General features: G+C 40.4%; 1 protein-coding gene across 4 annotated transcripts in view; it reads left to right on the forward strand.

Annotated features, from left to right (window-relative positions):
• The window catches only part of ctdspla (CTD (carboxy-terminal domain, RNA polymerase II, polypeptide A) small phosphatase-like a), a 44,054-nt gene extending 22,921 nt beyond the window's left edge, over nucleotides 1-21,133 (forward strand). The window contains exons 3-8 of one of the 4 annotated variants that reach the window (XM_061713202.1): nucleotides 571-594; nucleotides 4,395-4,496; nucleotides 12,214-12,303; nucleotides 18,107-18,199; nucleotides 18,288-18,473; nucleotides 19,940-21,133. In XM_061713202.1, coding sequence (XP_061569186.1) covers nucleotides 571-594; nucleotides 4,395-4,496; nucleotides 12,214-12,303; nucleotides 18,107-18,199; nucleotides 18,288-18,473; nucleotides 19,940-20,065 — 621 coding nt within the window. In that variant the 3' untranslated portion in view covers nucleotides 20,066-21,133. The remainder of the gene's footprint in view (nucleotides 1-570; nucleotides 595-4,394; nucleotides 4,497-12,213; nucleotides 12,304-18,106; nucleotides 18,200-18,287; nucleotides 18,474-19,939) is intronic. The other 3 variants (XM_061713204.1, XM_061713203.1, XM_061713205.1) reach the window with 3 other exon arrangements.
• The last annotated feature ends 354 nt before the right edge of the window (nucleotides 21,134-21,487 follow it).

The raw sequence follows: 21,487 nt of genomic DNA on the forward strand, positions 1-21,487 counted from the left end.
GGCGCCAAACCACGGAGCGCCTCTACAAACATAGTGTTCTGCTACTAAGGCGAGTACACATGGCTAAAAATGGAGCAGAATCGTATCACATTTCCACTCCTGTTTACCTGTAAATGTCTCGCATTCAGGGAAGGAATGTGTGGCCCTTTACAGACGCGATACATGTGGTCAGCGCTGACCTGCTCCGGACCTTTCCTTAACAAATACGTTCCCATTAATTTAGAGTGAACCTAGTGAACTGAGCCATAAAAAGGCTTGTTATAGTGAGAAGCTCATTTTTAAACTGGGGCCGTGCCTGCGGTCCCTCCCACTAGTGTACTGCTGCTAGATTTCTGGCCAGTTGTATTTGTTACTATGGCAGCTCTGTTTGTTTTCGAGCGAGTTATTCTCTCTTTCTCCCACCGTATGTACCGTGTGCCCCCTCCCTCCTCCCCTATCACTGCCTCCTTCCTTGTGCATTTGTTGATTAGAATATTGATTTCATCCTTTTCACTGTTTTTCTTTTTCTTTTTCTTCCCCCTACATCGTCTCCTCTTCTTTGTCCTTGTTTATTTTCTTCAATGTGACCAGGTCGAGGCCATTCCTACACCCAGTGTATGTATTATTATCTTTCATTTTTCTTCTCTATCTCGCTCCATCACAGTAACCTCCTCTCTCTACTTGCTGCGCTTCATCATTTTAGCCGCATGTGGCTCTTGACGCAAAGGTGATTTTTCTTTGCTGGCAAATGAGATTTTGGACTCCCTCCCATTCATATGATCGTGAGGCTTTCAAGGTTTCCCTTTGTATTGCTTACTCTCAAAATAGACAACTGATAAAAGGACGGAATAGGGGCCTATTTATTGTCACCTGATTTATTTGTGGCTTTGTCCACTTGTCCATTTCTGAATGAATTGACTGGGTCAACAAATGGATTACGTACCCGTAGAAGTCTTGGTTAATTTGGCTTGTTGTCTGCATAGTTATATTGTCGTTATGCAATTGGTAGTCCATAAACTCTAGTTTGTACATCGAGAAGGATTTTTTCTAATCAGTTTGCACATTACTGGATATTCATCACAAAGGAGGATTTATCAGATCTAACGTTCGACTGTGCTGAAACTGCAATTCATTAAGCTATTTTGGACTCTACGCGATGCCTGTGGTTTACTGTAAATTAGAAAATTCACACTCGCAGCATCCTTTTTATCACAGCCAAGTTTTAAACTGCACTGCCAAGCAGAAACCTCCCTACAGTAGCAGGAAATAAAAACGGGGATAAAGTCTGCCCTCTGTGTTTCCGGTGGTATCCGAGCCAAAGGGGAAAATGACTCAAGCTCGGACCTGTGTAACCTCTTACCGTAACACCGAAGACTTTTTTCTGAGGACATAATGTCCGGAGGTATTATTGAAACCTCTGTGACATCATTTGGTCAACAAATCACAGGAATGCAGGACTAAAGCCCTCGTGTTGAATGCGTCTTTTCAGATATCTCAATAACAGTCGGTTTTAGGGGGTGGAGTCAGACACTTGTCTCAGCTACACCCCCTCATGACATGGACTGTGCCTTTTTTTAAAACCATTGATACACCTTTGCACTACAGACCTCCGGCGTTCATCATATAAAGCAAGATGTGAAATGACATGATGGGGGTAAATATTAAGAAACCCCAGTTTTTAATTTTTTTAATTTATTGAATTACTTATTTACTCCAATATTGTTATAATTTCAAAAACAGTAATGACAATACACATCCATTCTGCCACAAACTGGGGTATCGGTATCTTCGAATACATGATTCGACCACTACATTTTTATTAGCAGACTCCCAATCTATCTGTTTTACTCTCAAAACTAGCTCAAGACGTTATGCTATACTGCCTTGCAAGATCCTGTTTTTAGTCAACGGATGAAGATGTCTGTTGTTAGATTGGGCTAGCTATGTACGAACATTGAAACGATGTCAACAGTGTGTTATTTTATGCTAGCGTGCTCATTATGCGAGCCAGTGGTTTTGAGAGGAGGCACGGATGATGAGGAATGTGACACGAGCAACCCCATTAAGCATTTAGGGAGTCATCAGGTGAAAGGACAAGACAGCTTTGACCCATCAAAGGGAAAGATGGAGGCATTGAAAATTCCCAGAGAAAGCCAGAGAGCCACAGTAATTATGCAGGAAACTGCAGCATTCATTGTCTTCAATGACCAAGTCCTGTCAGTCACTGAACATGTTGGAGTTTGCCTCTTAATCGAGCAGTTGGAGCCGGGGCATAGTTCAGTGAAGGCCTGCCATTACAGAGAAGAGTGATTGATGCTCTTCTGACAATTATCTGGCATTCGTTCAAGGTTAGAAGTAAATATAATAATAATTTCAAAAAAATAATTCAAAAGCTTGTCTGGTATTGCGTCAGTTCTCAGTATCAGTTGACACCTAAATTCCAGGTAACAGAATTGATATGTGAAAGGAAAACATCTCCATTTACAGATTTAGATGGCCCCAAATGTGTTGTCTAAGTTTATGATTGGGAGTAACATTAGACACGCATCATGTCAAGCAAAAAAAGCTGTTCCGTTTCATTTTCACTTTCTCATTGAAAATCAAGATCCTGAAACAGATGTCCCAGCAGGTATCGAGGAGTTGTTGCAAAATGCCAAATATCAAAGAGGGAAGTGCAACACAACATCTAAAAGAAAATTAAAAAAAACAAAAATTTAAACTAACAACTCATCAAATACATAAATGCATCAAACGTTATGCGACAAGGACTGCACAGATTATCTCTGTAAATATATGTTAATCATTTCTCTCTATAAATCATAGACAAAATACACATATTTGTTAACAATAATGTCTGATAATGCTGTCATTGTATATGTCAAGGAACTGACATAAAGATGCATCGGTGTAAATAAATAATAGAACGACAGAAACAGAAGATGCAACCAACCTACACACTGCACAGCACCGAAGCATATATTTTACGTTCAAAGATTTCTGTCTAAATCGAGCCCGACAGAGTTTTATCAGCAGCGGCAGTGCAAACATCAGCTCCCATAAACCAGTTCTACCTCACTGTTCTGTCAAACTATTTTAATATCGCTTTGACTGAGATCCCAGAACATAATAAAGAGATAAGTAAGTGAAAAATAAAACTGTAGATGCATGAAGTATACAAATGGAGCCTATTCTGATCTGTACATCTTTGAAAGTACTTCGGATTTCTACTACAAAAGATTACATTTCGCTCATGTGTGGATTTATATAATATGAGGGGGAAGGTCTGGCATTTCAAATTTCCTTTTACACCCGAGTAAAAGTTTCTATGTTTAGATAATTTTATTTTTGAGCTCATCATGTGTGAAGTATTTCCCACCAGGCAATATAGAGTACTGTGATTGGTTTAGAAGAGCGCCGCCAGGCCATAGCGTTAGAAGTTATATTAACTCAGCACAGCTGACCAGTTAAATTTCAAGGTCCCAATCAGTCTTTTTTTTTTTTCTTTTCTCAACCTGCACGAGTAAATCACATCCATCACAGCCTGACAGGATGTCATTCAGTGTCCTTGCTTTGAGGGAATTCTTCCAGCGATACATCAGCACACATGCCCGCGATAAGACATGATAAATACAGCCAGGCTGGGAAAAACACACTCCAACACTGATGTGTGCAGGAAATGCCTGGCATACTGAGCAGCAACTCCCCAGTAGGTACGTGTGTGAAAGATTGACAGAGTCCTTGTTCCTCACCTCTGTACAGACTTGTGTGTGTCTGTGTGCGTGAGTGAGTGAGGTGTGAGTGCCTCCTATGGCTGAACCATCTGCCCCATGCATGTGTGTAACACAAAGGCCTGCTTGGAAGAGGACGAGAGCGTTTCTCCTCTCTGCCCTGACCCTGAACGATGAGACGATACCGGGAATACTAGCGCACCACACAAAAAAAACAAAAGATGTGGGTCTGTCAATTTAAATGCTATTAGCTGAAGAAATGAGCTTTAATTAAATATGTGATAGCTCTTTATTGATGAGAAACAGTAGCTCAGACATATAATATAACTCATGGCTGCAAAGATCAATGTTATTTTACATCAAAATCATTACCAGCTTCCGTGCAATATATCACTTAAGTGTATATCTTATGAAAGCTAAACAAATTACATGCATTAAGCATTTAAAGTGCATTATTTGATATTCCAGCAACACAAATTGATGCATTAATTAATAGATCCTTAAAATCAATAGAGGGAAACATCCACAGTCACTAAAGAACAACCTCCTGCAAATGATACCCAAAGTGTCAATGCGGTACCTGAGTGACCAGTACACCCTGAGCGTGAGTGTACCCAAATAAGCATTGCTGACTGGTATTTCCTGTATGTCTTCATCGTAAAATGTTGGTGTTTGTCGTCTCTGCAGCCTCCAGCCAAGTTCCTTCTCCCGGATGTCAGTATAGAAGACTATGGCAGGAACTGTGTGGTGATCGACCTGGATGAAACCCTTGTACATAGCTCCTTTAAGGTACAGTGCCATTGCAGTAAATTCACACACATGCATATAACTAGAATATTTCAGAAATAAATGATGATCATACATTATTTGGTTTGTAGTGAAAGGTTTCTTGTGTTGCGCCACCAAGCTCTCTTGACCTCGCTGAAGTGCTCATAACAACACGAGCGTATGTCCTGTAGAGTTTTGTGGCTAAAAGGATCTGTTAGTACAGGACAGAAGTTACACCTCACTGTCTGTCTTCCTACACCCACCTACACCGCTCTAACAGTGTTGGCAGGGCAACAATACATCTTCGGGGAGTGTGTACCAGGACAGACAATGCTCTTATTAAGCAGGAAAGATTTACAATATGTACTTGACTGTTTTTTGTCATTTGGCCATTGGGATACTTGACTGAGCAATGACATAATCAGTCAGCTGTTTCTGCGTCTAAGTAAGAGACGTGGCCGGTATTAACTCACATGTCTATTACAGGTTTTGTTGTTTTTTTTTGTTTCCAGTTGCCGCCCCGTACAGTTCTAACCTAAAACTCTCCAACATCCCTAGATTCACTTCGGAAATAGGCCACCGAAATTGATCTATAAATACATATTCACATGTTGATATTCATGTAAATGGTACTTATACTGAAATGTCCATCTGTCGTGTTTTTATCAGCAGTAAAGATGATTTGTTTTTTCGAAAACTTAACATTTTTTAATGTTTTTTTTTCTCGATCACTCACTCACTATGATTGACGATCTCTTTTCTAGAAATTAACTCTATCGTTGGACAAGTGGCGCCTAACACTTACTTTGCTTTAAATAAATAGTTTAAATTGTTTGTAACACTTAATAATACTTTTTTTATACGCCTTTGTATACCCAAGGATACCTTAGAGAAAAAAATAAGAAAGCACAAAAGTAGTAAAAGGACTTAAATTAAAAGTTTAAATCAAAACATCCCCTAAGCCCTTAAGGCTCCCATGGTGGTGACATGGGCAGAGGGAACAGTAAATTGAATAGAAGAGTATGACCTCAGGGTACACGAGGGAGTGGCAGTGTATGCAGATTACGGATAGAAATAGATAGGTTTGAAAGTGAGAAGCAGTATCTTGATTGTGTACTTTACTGGGAGCCACAGTAGCTGTCGAAGAACAGGGACAATGTGTTCAATGGAAAAGGTGTGGGTTATGACTCAAGCTGCAGAGTTCTGCAGGAGCTGCAGTTTATGAAGGGATTTGATGGGGATACCGAAGAGAAGTGAGTTACAGTAATCAATTCGAGAAGTGACAAGGCTGTGGATGAGGATGGTGGCAGCATGCGGAGTGAGGGATAAACGCACGGTTTATGTTTTGGAGGTGAAGTAAAGCAGACGGGGCGATGCTGTTGATGTGAGCTTGAAATGATAGCACGCTGTCGAGGTTGACACCCACACTCTTAACCTGAAGGGAGGGGAGGATGGAGGAGCCGTCAATCTTGATGGAGGAACTGTGTGACTTGGTTAAAGCAGAGGTCGTGTCGGCGAGTAAAACTTCTGTTTTATTGCTGTTAAGTTTGAGAAAAGTTTAGAAAAACTGTGCCTTGATTTCCTGAATGCAGTCAGAAAGGGTAGTATATTTACAGAATATGTGTCGGAGGAGCAGTATATAAATGATGAAAAGAAGGGGCCCAAAGACTGAGCCCTGGGGCACACCGGCAGTGACAGAGAATATATTAGAAGTTGCATGAACTGTGTGTGCCCAGAGAGATGTGAGGAGGACCAAGTGAGAGGTGAATGAGTAACACCAAAGGATTGCCCGTCTGTTTAGGAGGGTGCTGTGAGAAATGGTGTCAAAAGCTGCACTAAGATCCTGGAGGATAAGAATGGTGAGAAGGCTGGAGTCTGCTGCCGTCAAAAGGTCATTGGTGATTTTCAAAAGAGCTGTTTCTATGCGGTGGGGATTGTGGAAGCCTGCAAGACTGAAATTAACACTTCATGACATCTGGATTGCATGCTTTTGTTTATTGGCTTACAACTTACGCACAACAGTGCTTATTAATTAGTTATCATTTTAGCATCTTTCTAAGGCAACCCTGAGAGCATAAAGTCTCATTTCTGGTGTGTTGTAAATCCTTGATGAGTTGTTCCGTCTGGTTTTGAATGCAGAAGCCGATCAATAAGATCAATGTATGTCCATATAGTATCCGGTAGATCAGTACTGTAGACCTTAAATATATTTTGGGAACATTTTGATTTTTCACCCTCCAAAATGTTGCACAATGTTGCAATACTACAGATGCTCGTGGGTATAAGCACATTTCTGGCCAGCTTTACACTGTTAGTGCTGCTGGCTCTTGTTCTCACTACTGACACACCTGGCCTACCTGCTGACCCACTTCAGCACCTCTAGTTTTCCTCTAAAGTTCAGCTGAAACGGCACAAAAAAACAAAGATCAAAACTAAACAAAAATGATACAGAAGTGTAAACAGATAGGTCGGGGTGAACAACCTCTTTTGTAGTTTCACTCAGCTGTAAAGGGGAACTAATTTTATTCCTTCTTATTGTAAAAAAAAAATGCAGAGAAAAACACTTTCAGTAGGTTTTCATGTGACTGAGAATGTAAGTCTTCATTTGCTGTGGAAAGCCAAAGACAGAGAAATATGCACACACCCATCGTGATCACATGGCAGCCCTGCAGGGCCCCATACACACACACACACACACACACACACACACACACACACACACACACACACACACACACACACACACACACACACACACACACACACACACACACACACACACACACACACACACACACACACACACACACACACACACACACACACACACATGGGTGTGTCCAGTACAGTGTACTGTTGCCATGAATGGCTGCGGGATGAATTTCTCAGAAATCCTGGATCTGTTCAAATACTATGAAGACTTTTCTTTTTCTTTTTCTTTGCTGGCAAAACAAGCCTGAAACTCAAACAGGAAACCTTTTTTTTTCTGATGAAACCAAAACACACCTCAGTCCATCAAAATTCACTTACTTTGGCAGGCAGAGAGTATGGAAGCGGATTCAGGAAACAAAATAAATAAAAATCTGTTGAAAGAGGAAGACGCGGCGACGGATATCGACACAAACGCAGCATTTTCTGTTCCGTTCAGACCCTTTGCAGGATTTCCTGCACGTTTCCTGTTTGGGAGTGATAATGGCACAAAATATGAGGTACCTGATTTCTAAAACACTGAAATTCAACAATAAGTACAGAAAGAAAAAAACAGGGGACACAAATGATGCACAGATGGACATGGACTAAAAAAGAAAGATTACGTAACATCACATAGCCGTTGCTTTATCCTGCGTGTTATGCATGAAAAGATAATTCCTGGGCCTGCTCTGGGATTAAATGTGGTATTTGTTAGAGATATTGCACTAATTTTACTTAAAAAGAAAAACATATATAAATACATAATCTATGTGTGATTGCTGAACATCTTATTCCAAATTGATTTTGAATGTTTTTTGTATCTCTCTATTGTTGGGTAAAGATTGGAAAACACAAGTTGATGAAGTTATCACTTTATCATGCTGGAGTTCTTTTTAATACATTATCGAACTTTAATGGCAAAAATAAATGAATATAATCCACCTAGGAACATATAAAACCATATAAACAGGACAACTGACCCAGTTTGAGAAGTACGCCTTAAAATGTAAGCTCTCAAAAAAGAATGATGAAGCGTGTTATTTTAAACATGTGAAGGCGAGCGTGCTGCTTTCCAGAAGTCAGCTTCAGTATGAAATGGAAAGTGAGTGAAAGGTGCGTTATTAATTTTACAATCAACGAACCATTTCACCTCTTTCTTCCCCTTGATTTTTCTCGTTGAGCCTTTCTAATGGCTGTGATTGACAAACGACAAACTTAGAACGTGAAAATTCTTTTGCCTTTTGAAGAGGAAGGTAAGTTCAATTGCATTTAATAATTAATTTGAGGTATGCGGTGAATGCACCTAAAGTAAATATTAGACCAAGGCAGGGTGTGATCAGCAGGTGAAACAACGCCACTGGATTTCTGTCCGTCAACACCGTTAAAGAGAGACATCTGTTCAAGAAGCAACTCCCTTTTTCAACATTTGCTTCATTCAGACCAACATTTTTCCCTCACTTGCATCCCCCTTTTTTCCTTCCTGCATTTACATATCTGTCATCCTCTCCATGAAAGAGCGGCAGAATGATGCTCTTGTATGTTCAGTCTTCAGATGATGGAGTGATTCCAATTATAAAGCAAATCATCAGCGAGAAGTTTATTTCTGGTGTCATCTCCTACAGTTGCGTTTTTCCTTTTTTGTACTGCCAGCTTGTTCTCTTTTACTGCCTGTCTATGATTTGTCTTGTTTTTAGTCCTAATTAAGTCTTACATAAACATAAACTAAACTTGAGTACTGGAAGGCTGATTTAGAGAAGAACTTCCATCCGTCTTGAGGCTTTGATTGTGATCTGACTCACTGAAACCTGAGATCACATAAAGAAAGCAATTATCTCCAGTTGGCCAAATTAGTCTTAATGCCTCATATAAAACTGATGTGAGGGAGGTGAGCGGGCTGGGTTTAGTATTCCTTCAGCAAACACCCCCTCTGCTGGATGGCTTTGAACTGTACCTCAAAACTGGAGTTTCATGTGGCTGAAAGCGAATCACTCTGAAAATGCACATAATGGGTATTGAGAGGGCTTTCTACGAGTGGAGGCTGCTTTAGTGCTCATTAAAACATATCAGAGGGGTGTTAGGGATACATCCAAACACCAGTCTGTGAATAAAATAAATAGAATGAAAATGAAATGAATAAAAATACACTTTAGCATTCAAGTACAATAGTTTATTATGCACAATGGTGAGGCTATCCAGAATAATGTATAATTTCCGGTCTAATTTATTGTAGACTTAGAAACTGTTGCTCCTCAGTGGAGGCTGGTTCACAGGTAGAAAATACATTAAATTAATAACACCTACTTATGCACCAGTCTACACTACATAGTGGCGTATAGCAGAAACAAAACTTGATTTATACTTTGCTTTTCAAGCTAAGCAAATAAGTTATATTCAAAGAGTTTCAAAGACAACAGACAAAATGTTTTAACTATATAAGTATATAAGAGACTAAACCTAAAGTCAAAGTTAAAGGTTGGGTAAGGAATTTTATGCGATTTTTAAACCACAACGCCTTTTATCTCCACACCCTTCACTAGCGACCCATCTCCCGGTTTGGCTCTATAAAAACTAGAAACAAACCCCTGCAAAACCAAAGCAAACTCTCCCCAGCCAATCAGAGACGGGGTGTGTTTTCTCAGGGAGCACAGGAGGACGAGGTACCACTTTGTTTTGTTCCATATATCAACGGATGTGACACCATTTAGAAATCATTTACCCTACCTTTAACAGTAATAAAAGATAAGTCATTAAGATGATACTTAAGGTATCTGACAAAATCCTCAAAATCCTCTTACATCCAGTATAAGATTAAGGATGTTTCAGGGTTATTCTTCACAAGATTATTAGATAATCTTCTGAGATGTTCTGCCATCACAGTGCTGGTGGATATCCACAAGAAGATAAACTGTTAAAAACTAAATCTGAGAAAGAGTTTCCCTTTCCACCAGGTCATGATATACAAGGATACATCAAAAAGGCGGTCTTGGTATCTCCTTCACTGACTTTGCAATTGACGTTATATATTAGACTCACTCTAATTGAATCGGACCTCGTTTCAGATATTGTTACCAAAATAACATCTGAAAAGAGGACTGCCAAAGCTAAAAAAGCCCAGCCAGGTGGCGCATGGTCGAAAACTGACATCAGCGGCTGGACGACCCAAACGCTTCCAAGGTGGCATTACATATAACAGGGGGGGCAAGAGTGTCTCATCCAGAGCAGAAGCGGCCGAAGTGGTCAGCAGCTCAGCCCAGGGCAGACTAGGGATGGGCGGTATGGACTAAAAAATGTATCACGATAATTTCTGGCATTTATCCCGATGACGATAAAAATGACGATAAAAAAAATACCAATTCAACTCCACCTTTGTAACTATAAATCTATCTCGCTCTCAGATCCGCCATGTTTGTTACACAAAAACGTCATCAACAAGAATTTATCTTTCTTTCTTTCTTTCTTTCTTTCTTTCTTTCTTTCTTTCTTTCTTTCTTTCTTTCTTTCTTTCTTTCTTTCTTTCTTTCTTTCTTTCTTTCTTTCTTTCTTTCTTTCTTTCTTTCTTTCTTTCTTTCTTTCTTTCTTTCTTTCAGGCTCATTTCCTTCCTTCCTTCCTTCCTTCCTTCCTTCCTTCCTTCCTTCCTTCCTTCCTTCCTTCCTTCCTTCCTTCCTTCCTTCCTTCCTTCCCTCCTTCGTTCGTTCCTTCCTTCCTTTTTCCCTTCCTTCTTTCCTCCTGGTCTCTCCTTCCTTCTTCCCTTCCTCTTTTCTCCCTTCCTTCCTCCTTTCCTTCCTTCCTTCCTTCCTTCCTTCCTTCCTTCCTTCCTTCCTTCCTTCCTTCCTTCCTTCCTTCCTTCCTTCCTTCCTTCCTTCCTTCCTTCCTTCCTTCACGTATGTTGTGGGTGGATTTAACGCAGAACCATAAATCCGGCTTTACACAAAAACATCATCAACGGGAATTTATCGTTTTTATAGCGACATGACAAATTCTTATCGTGAGACATTTTTTTGACGGTATATCGTGAACGGTAAAATATCGCCCATTCCTAGGGCAGACACATTCAGCTGCCTCCTTGGCTCTTGGCAGAACCAGAGCTAGTGGTTGGCCAGCACCTAGTGGTCGTTAGAGGAATTGCATGTTTTCCAACTTCCGCATCTGCGTCTAGACTAGAATATAAAGCCGAATGTAGCCCTTTGTAGTCTCCTCACATACTGGATCCCATAATTCACTGGGCCACTACAGCAGAAACCAGACACAGTTGTCACTAGTTTCCAGTTAGGACGAGGCGTAACTGCTTTCAAGGTGACAGCCATACCGCACACTCTCAACGTAGCAGTATGCAGTAGGTACTCTGTTCTTTGTCACCCGCTTTCAAAAACGGCTCCATAAGACCGAACCATGATGCCCCCCTGAGTTTCATAGTTATTACAGTAGTTCTACTTCTAAATCCTATTATGTTCTTTCTTTACAGTAAAGTATCCAAACAGGCAATAACAGGCAATCTCTTACAAACAGTCTGTCTTTGTGTTTCTGTAAAAGAACAGAAATATTTCTTTCTCTGTCACCTATTTTTCTTTCTCTCCTTCTAAAAAAAATGGCACTGATGTGCCTCCTACCTAATCCTTTCATCCTCGTCTTTACGCCCTCCGCTCGTCTTCCACCCACACCCCTCTGGCATCTATCTTCCTCTTCCTCCTGCACCTCTCCAATTCTCTCTCTTATTTTTAAAAATGACACAAGTCACGCAGAGAAAATGGCAGCGCTCCTCCCGTTCGCCTTTATATCTGTCATCTTTCTCAGCTCCCAGGTTTCTCCCTGGAGTCCCACTCCTGGTTTTTATTTAACACTGAGGTTCAGAGCGCTGGAGCAGAGGGAGCCACATTATGCTGTGAGCCTTCATCATTCGCCCGGGGCACCGTACAGGACTATTTTATTTTTCCTCCCTTTCATAACAAAATGTGGGTGTGTGGTTAGGCTGTTTCCTTGTCAGACTGTGCTGTTTTAAGCAACTAAAACAAGTTTTGAGTTGTGTCTTTGTTCCTTGTCTTCCTGCAGCCCATCAGCAATGCAGACTTCATCGTTCCAGTGGAGATTGATGGCACTGTTCATCAGGTAATGCTGAAAAGATATGGAGGACTTCCAGAAGTGAGCTTGAATATAATAATACTGAATGTTTTAATGTATAAAAGCTCCCATGAGAGTTCTTGGCTCCATATTCTTGCTCTGTATTCATTATTCTCTCTTATCTCACAGTTACTCTGCATCAAAGTAGAACCACTCTAACAACTGAGTGTGTGTGTGTTTTTTTTTTATCCAATGTGTCCTTGCTCATTGTAAAGATAAATGAGCTGTGATGTGAAGGTGTCACTGCAAATGTCCTAAAGCATGTTGAAGACACTGTTTAGTTTGCAGAGGAGGTAATTCTTCTCTGGGTGTATTTGTGTGCATGAGAGGGGAAGAAATGATGCAAGAAAAAACTCGGGCTTAAGTTTTACACCCTGATTGAAGAACGAGATGCAATGTTGCAGCTGTAGCCTGGTTCAAGTAATCCAGGATAGGCTTTCTACATCTGCTTTGGCCTATACTTGATTACTTGCACTAGGAACCAGCAACTAATCACCAGACGTCCACACAGGATGATGAAGAACACCAAAGATGGGAAATATGGTAGCGAACTGTTGCCTGATTATGCGTAGATGTGCAACCAGATGAAGAAAGATGATTTATCACAAAGAGTATTTGGGTTTATCTTGGAAGGCAACTGATTTCTTGTTATTTTTGTTAGATTGTGATCACAAGATAATTAATTTTCCAGGGGTCCAAACCTCCTGTCAATGGGTCATTTGTTTCAGACAAATCCTTGTCCTACACTGGGCACTGCAGGTGTGTTTCAGGTTGGTTTACAGCCCTGATGCTGTTGAAGGATCAGCTCATCGGAACTGGACAGTATTTCTTTTTTGAAAGAAGAGCGAATTACGTCTCTCAGAGGGAAAGCCGTCGTTTGCTCGTTTCACAAATGCCGTTGAAAAGTTTTATTTTTACCATCTGACTTCAATCGTTGATCTGACTGAAGCCAAATCCATGATGGACATTGATCCACGATCATCCAGTCACTTGCCAGGTATTAGTGAAAGTGCTTTCATCAATACAAAAACCTTCCGATGACAACTTTGCAGCTCGCTCTGTGTGACAAACCATCTGGCACGGCAGGGTACCATCTGGGAAATTGTTATCATCATCAAAATGCTTGGTACCTTGGCGCCAGATATCTCTCTTGGTCGGCCAGTCAGCGTATCTACAGAGGCCACCGCCCCCCTTCTGTCCACCCTCGCTTTCCAGTCCAGCTACTTTTAAATAAAGGACACTAGAGTCGCAAAAATCTAAAAAAAACAATACTGGATAGCAGGTGATTTAATCTTTATTAAGAAATGATAGTCAGTATATTGCTAGCCAACCCTATAATGATGCAGTACATTACAGTATCATACTACGAATAAAGCATGCCTGTGAAATATTAAAGCGCAGCATTTCACTTTTTATTCACTGACTAACATGGCGAGGCCCGTGCACCATCAAATATCAAATAATCACATTTATTTTATACTTTTATACCAACAAACGTCTCTCTATGCATCCATCTGTGTTACTTCAGTATTACTTCTGCAGATTCAAGGGCATTTACAAACTCTCACTTGTTCCATCATAAATAACTTTAATAAAGTTTAATTTTGAAGTGAGGAAGCAGCGTTTACTTCATTTGGTGAAAACCTACACCTTTGAAAAATATGAAGCCAGCAGCTTTCACGGATGAGAAAGGAAACTTTGCTTTGAATGTGACATTCATGACTACAGTTGACTTACAATGTTAAAGGTGTTAACAACGATTAAAGCGCGTTGAGCGTCAATATCCATTCACTTTGAATAAGGTGATGTCTCGCATTGCTGAACTGAATTGTGGGTTTCGTGCCGCGCGGCAAGAGTGTTGCTACCATTAATGTTGGCGAATTTCAACTTTCAATGCTTTTGACGCTTTATGTCCAACTGACGACGTGCTGTAAGTTCACCATGGCTGGGGACTCTGCGCCATGGGCTCGCTCCTGTCTTTTGTTGCATGGAGGTGTAAATTCAACTACAGCCCCAGAAAAATTATTAACTTAACTTATTGAAATATGTAAATTAAATAAATAGTTGATGGAGTAAATAGTTCAGAATCTGTAGGTTACGTGTAACATAACCAACCCCGAATATTACGGCTTGAATTTATATTGTTGGAGGGGCAACACCGACAACCTCCGTCACCTCGCTCCAAGCTGCATTCCTCCGCTCTCGGCCCCCGAAGAAAGGTAGCTGGATATCATTGGATAACGCCCTCATGCTGGACGCCCTCATCTGCATAAAGCTGAGCATTGCTCAACTCTTTGATGCAATGCCTGGACTTGCTGCCTTCCCAAGATCCTTTGCTTAGGCAATAAACACGCTTCCTTGCTTTCTATAGAAAATGAAAGGAACGTGTGCAATGTGCGATGGACCCCCGCCGCCAGAAATGTCACCATGGGCGTCAGTTTGATTTCAGAAGTGGTGGGGACATTTACCATAAACCTGAGTAAGGTTTGAAAAGTGCTGGGTACGAGCTAGGCCCATTACTTCCGAATTGAGGTTTCATGATAAATAATAGGCATTGCATTAGATGATGCGTATTGACGCGATATTGTCCCCATATTAAAAGCCATCTGCGCGGTCTAATTTAGGTCGTCGGAAACATCATATACATATTGCAAGCCTTTTATTATTTTAATATTGCTGATCATGGCTTACAGTTTAAGAAAACTCAAATATCCTATCTCAAAAAATTAGAATATTCTGGGAATCTTAATCTTAAACTGTAAACCATAATCAGCAATATTAAAATAATAAAAGGCTTGCAATATTTCAGTTGATTTGTAATGAATCCAGAATGTATGACATTTTTGGACTCCAGAAAAATAAAGGACTTTATCACAATATTCTAATTTTCTGAGACACCCTGTAAACTTGTTTATGTCGTGTAAGTGCTGAACCACTTGCGAATATCCACGGTTACTTTGTGTTAACGGAGCAGCAGAGAGCAGTGTCTTGCTGCTGCAGGAAACTGCGCGCTGGAAGCAGATCATTGACGGACACTGGCTGATTTATGGTTCCGCGTTGCACCAACGCAAAGCGTACGACGTAGGATACGCAGGGATGCGAACGTAGGGTACGCGACGCTGCGTAACCTACGCCGTAGGCTACGCCGTCGATTTAACGCGGAACCATGAATCAGGTGCATTTGTCAGTTTTTTCAGACTTTTCGTCTTTCCAACTGAGCATGAAGACACGTAAAATGAGGGTGCAATGCATGCTTATGCACCCTCGTAGAACCGGGCCTGCAGAACGCAACTTTTAATTCCCAATTCCCAACTCCTACCTGGAGGTGAAGCTCAGTCCTCCCCGCAGCGATGTCTGTCACACACATAGACGAATCCGGCGAAACCCGGAAGTCGAGCGGCCGCCATTACTGCGGTGGCGGCTCCGCTCCTCCGCTCCAGCCCATAGACATATATACGTATGGATCTATTACTCCGCTCCCTACCAGGCTCTCTTAATGTATTTGTATCATCGGAACACTCCTGTCCCGTCACGTGCATTTGTTTTGATAGTGAATGAAGACGGGAGGGACTTTCAAAACTACTTTTCTGTTTCACCAAGTGAACAGACGGAACGCAAAAAAAGATGTTAAACTGCTGGAAAGGAACTGGAATTTACCTGGATACCTTAAAAAAGGAAGCCAGGGAGCGGTATATGGAGAAAATAATGATTATTAACGGTTTGGGTTCATATGAAATCACTACTAAAGAATGAAGCTCCGATGAGGATTTACTGCCGCAGTTCTGCAGAACCACCGTCTTACTACCTTGTTTAGTGTTTGGCAGCTGCTTTGGTAAATGTTTGACTCGCCATGTGTTTCAATAAATTAGTATAATATAACAACATACAGTAGCCTACATCTTTTTTATTACTCTTACTTCTCTTTTCTTTTTTTTTATGCTGAAGAGGCTCTGATGGCGTGAGCAATATTTTTCTTTTCCTCGTGAGATTATTTTTTTCTTCTGCAGCTACAAATAGAGTTGATATTTTTTCCTCAACAAACTAGTTTTATCTGCAGATTGGGGTTATGTATGTATGTATTCTGTATCATCCGGAGCTGAGATAGTTCTGCCCTTCAATTAGAGACCTGTAATTGCGTTTTTTTTCGTCATCGGACGCCAGGCGATCAATAAAATATTCTTGGATTCCTAAAATAAAACAAAACATAAACAGGTAATATTTAATTGTGCAGACGTGCCTCGTAAGGAGAGGAGGTGGAGAGAGCTATATTACAGTGTTTAATCATACACTCCCTTATCTCCCTATTCCTCTATTCTTTCCTGCTTATCGCTCAAACAAATCATTATTTATAAATTAACATCAGCATTAATTTAAGATACCTTCATTATTTATGGAAGGCCACTGTCTAACATCATCAATCCAGCTATAATGATGCTGTAGCGTCAGGTTACAATAACAGCGCTGCGGTGGCAGATTGACACCTGCCACCGCAGCAATGGCGCCGCCGCAAGATGGCGGCGCACACAAACCGGTCGCCGGATTCGTCTATACAGATCTGGGCACAGACGCAGCAGGTCCTGTTGTCCCGCCACTAAGATTTTGCTGGCCTTAATGTTTCCTGTGTTTTATTGTGTTCATTATTGATACATTTAGTGTTGATGTGTGTGTGACAGACGTGTGTATGGGGCGTTAATGAAAATACGGGACAAATCGCGTCTTACTTAATTTTTTTTTTTTTTTTTTTTTTTTTTTTAAGTGGTGGGGACAAATCTGCTCGTCAGACAAAGTGGTGGGGACGAGTCCCCACCGTCCCCGGTGGAAATGACGCGCCTGAATGTCACTACACGTCAGGTCAACATGGGCCGCAACAAATTTGAGTGGTTCCCTTAGAAGCTTAGTATTTCCGTCTTCAGCATTTTCAACCCAGATAGAAAGATACATTGCTGAATTGCCAGTAAAGGTTACTGTTGCTCATCATTTATTAACACAAACTCAGTTAAATACACTGTATTTGCTGCGTTCCTTTCTAAGGTTCATGAACGAAGTGATCAAAAGGAAGTTCAGCACTGCAAGCTACAGCGTTACGGAAATAATCTGCACTTCCATCTAGTGTTTGGTGGTGTAATTACAGTGGGCCCCAACTATAATGTAGAATCTACATTGTAGGTTAGATGCTGCTGCATAGAGGGATAAATTACACTTCACTGGCTTTCTCACTGTCCATTTGGTTTGTCCTGTCAGTCATGTGGAAGCAGAAAGACATGAATTTCAATGTGGCCGGGGCATGTCACGATGACATGGCTGTTACTGCTTTATCACTGCCATCCACCATTTTATCTTTTTTTGTCTTCAGTGAGATACATATTATCCCTCTGTTATTCTGAACTTTCTCTTTGGCTTCTTAACTTACTCTCAAGTTTCCATTATCCATGCATTAAGCTCTATCAAGAGGAGTTACATGAAGTAACGACACCAGCAACGGGGAAATCTCTTTACGTAGCGCCTTTTTTTAATCAATATAGATATTGATGTTTGGTGCCAGAGAATCAATTCTCCGAATGAATGTTGTTCATCTCCCTAAGAGAGGAATTAGAGGAATATTTTAGACTATTTTACTAGTTTTCAGAATTCTAGTAATATTTCTTACCCTGTTGGAAAAGGTTTTTGTTAAAATTGGACGATTCTGACATACTGTACATTTCGGAATATCAGGCTTATTTCTAATCAGGGGCTGTTTTTGCAGTGTAGCCTTGCTTCAATATTCTGTTCTTCATGACTTACAAAGAATTATAGAGATATCTATCATTGTGTTTCTTGTTTTCAGGTGTACGTGTTGAAGAGGCCTCATGTAGATGAATTCCTACAGAAGATGGGGGAGTTGTTTGAATGTGTCCTCTTCACAGCTAGTTTAGCCAAGGTTGGTTCTTAGCTTGCTGAGACGCTGCTGTGGAAGTTAAAGTAGTGTTTTCCTATTGTGAGTTAAACGGTTGGTTTGGTCTGTTCAGTATGCTGACCCCGTGGCAGACCTGCTGGACCAGTGGGGGGTTTTTCGTGCACGGCTCTTCAGGGAATCCTGTGTTTTCCACAGAGGAAACTACGTCAAAGACCTCAGCCTGCTGGGCCGTAAGCTCAGCAAAGTCATCATAATAGACAACTCACCTGCCTCCTACATCTTCCACCCTGAGAACGCAGTAAGTCAGTCCTTCACCTCTGTCATCCCCGGATTCTGGCATGATCTGTTCGTACATTGAGAGCTGTTTGTTGCTTTGTGCCGTTGTTCTGCCAATTTCTGCTGCTTTGCCAAAAGATGCTCCCTAATGGTTTTCTACCTTTGTAGAGCTACATTTTTACTGTGTTTTACTCCCTAAACCACTTCCTTTCACCCCCAAGTGGTCATTGTCTCTTGCCAGTCCGTCATTGTAAATAAGAATGTGTTCTTAATGACCTGCCTGGTTAAATAAAGGCGAATGACTGAATGAATATCAAATAAAGCCATATAATTGTTTTTTTTTCTCTTTATCGTATAATGTTCATAAAGTGTAATGCAATTCATGTCATGGATAAGTGTATTTTGAACGCTCAAATACTCAACATCCCATATTATCGATTTACCGTGGCAATCAAACTTTGAAAATCGACTGTGCGCATGGGCAGAACCACAAAGTAGCATTTCTCGGCAGGGAGCAGAAATTGGCAGAACACCGTCTATGTAGATCCAAAGCCCCCCTTCCATCCACTACAGCCCACTAAGAGGGCAGCCACAGTTTCAGTTTTTGGGGAGAAATAAAATAACCTGCCTTCATTTGTGGGCACTCTAAAAAAAAAGCACATTTGAGCACTTTACCATGAAGCACTTCAATAGTACCTCAGATATGCACTGTGTTGTGTGGTAAAATACTTTTCCTCTTATAAAGTCACCATTTCTCATTTGTATTTAGTAAATTCTAGTTTATGAAATGGGTCTTTTCAAATGTACAGGTTTATAAAGACAGAATGTTTTTTTTCTTGCAAATTTCCAAGCCAAAAAAAGTCAAAAGACTTTTTTCATGTAGTTTTGTCTCGTCATTGCAATACTTTTCCCTCAAATAGCCCAAATTTCTCCTTCAACTTTATTAAAAACTTTGGACTCACAGATTCAAATATCTACCTCAGTAACACATTAATGCATGGCTACAGGTCATCAGACTGTAGTTTTACAAAATTGATAATATTTGGTCCCCCAAATACAACCTTATATAGGGCCCCCAAAAAGGTAGAAACGGCCTACATGTAGGTTGTTTTTTTGTTTGTTATTGTTTTTTTTGTTGCAATTTATGCTACATGATAGTGCATGAGAGGCTATGGAGGGCTCTGTGTTTATTAAGGGTTCATAGAAGAAAGAAGTATAAGAATGAAGCTTTTGTTGTCTTCTTGAGGCCACATCGTTAAAAATCCTGAACAAAACCTGGGTCAAAATGAACTGGCCTCACAGAGATAAGTCAGTTATGCACTCCATAAATGAGTATTTCTCCCACACAAATCTCTGTTAGTGAGATATTTCTCTTCTGTGGAGAAGATGGTGCCACATTCAATGGCTCTGATCTACAGTATTTCTCCCCATTCATGATGTTCTCAATACTCACATCAGCCTCTTCACCACCTCTTTTCTTCTGCATAGGTCCCAGTCCAGTCCTGGTTTGACGACATGACAGACACGGAGCTGCTGGATCTCATCCCTCTGCTTGAAGGCCTCAGTAAAGAGGAGGACGTTTACAGTCCCTTACAGACTTTAAGAAACAGGTAGCAGATGGCAGTTCCAGCTGGTCTTTTCCTGCTTTGTCCCTGCTGAGCAGATGCCTCACCTTGCTGCAACGACCCTGCAGCTCCACTCCCGTCCCAGAACCAGCTCTGCTGCCACTCTCAAGATGTCAGTCAGATGATCTGGGTATAACCTAAACAACTGGACCGAATGGATTCTTACCATCTTATCGTCTGTGGACTCTTTGTACAGGACTCTTACTGAAAAAGATTATATTACTGTATGTACATACTAAATGTTTCTAAGAACAAGACATACATAAAGTAATTTTTCTATCTGAGAGAGGCAGTTTTACAATTCTATCAAGATTCTATCAAGTAATATTTTAGTTACCAAAAACAATCAAGTTCACTTGTTTTTTGTTCCAGGAATGGACAAAAGTTGTTTTACTTGTGTTGAGCGGCACTATGCAGGCCGGTGTTTCTTGTCTGACTTTTTTTCGTTCAAACAACTGTGATTTACCTTCTCTTACAGAATGAAGTGCCTTCATTACTGTGCAGATTTTGTTGTGTCGGTTTATTAGGTGCACATTTTTATGCTGCGTATTTACTCAGATCTCTAAAAGTGTACTAAGTGAGTCGAAAAAAAAAGAGGAAGAAAAAAAACTGAAGTTGGAAATGAGTCATTGGTGAATCTCAGCGACTAATTCTTTGAAATGTGTTTAACTAACCTGCTAAACCTGGTTGAGTTTATGATTTAGAGCTAAGTAGCACTGATTTGTTAAATTAACCAAACATTTTTACAAAATAGTGTGATTTGTGGCTGAATTACATAATTTAATCCTTGACAGTGACTGTAAATTGACGATCCTCGGAGACACTGAAATCCTACTTTATTTTTGGAAAAAACAAAAAGAAAAAAACAGTAAATGTTTGTGGCGAGATCACTGTCTACTGATAAATGTTGAACTTGTAAGGAAAGTTAGAGAATTAACAACAAAAAAACCATTAGCTTAGGTTCTATTTATTGGGGAAAAGGGTGCCGGGTGCTTTGTAAAGAATGCTGTTTAAATCGTACTGTACCACATGATTAAAGTTGCAAGTTTGCACACTGGTGGTGTGTTATCACATTGTGGTGTATTTAACTGAACTCAAGCTGCAGTAATTATACGTTTTGTATTCAGAATTGATCAAATGAACATGTGTAAAGTGAAAGCAATTGCTCGTTGTGATCCCGCAGACAATAATGACCTGAATTTAGTTTCATCAATCGTTTCATAAATACTACCATTATTACAAACATTAGTGCAGGTTTAATCACAATTAGCCTTTGATCGCGAGCAATAATCCATATCCGCAAGTGAAATAAAAGAAAGGATTTGCTGAACCGATTCAGACTGTTTGATTAATACTTACTTAGTAAAATAAATATTTGCCTCATGGAAAGTACTTGCTCAGTTACTTACTA

This window comes from Cololabis saira, chromosome 22 (genome assembly GCF_033807715.1).
Source record: "Cololabis saira isolate AMF1-May2022 chromosome 22, fColSai1.1, whole genome shotgun sequence".
Classification (NCBI taxonomy): Eukaryota; Metazoa; Chordata; class Actinopteri; order Beloniformes; family Belonidae; genus Cololabis; species Cololabis saira.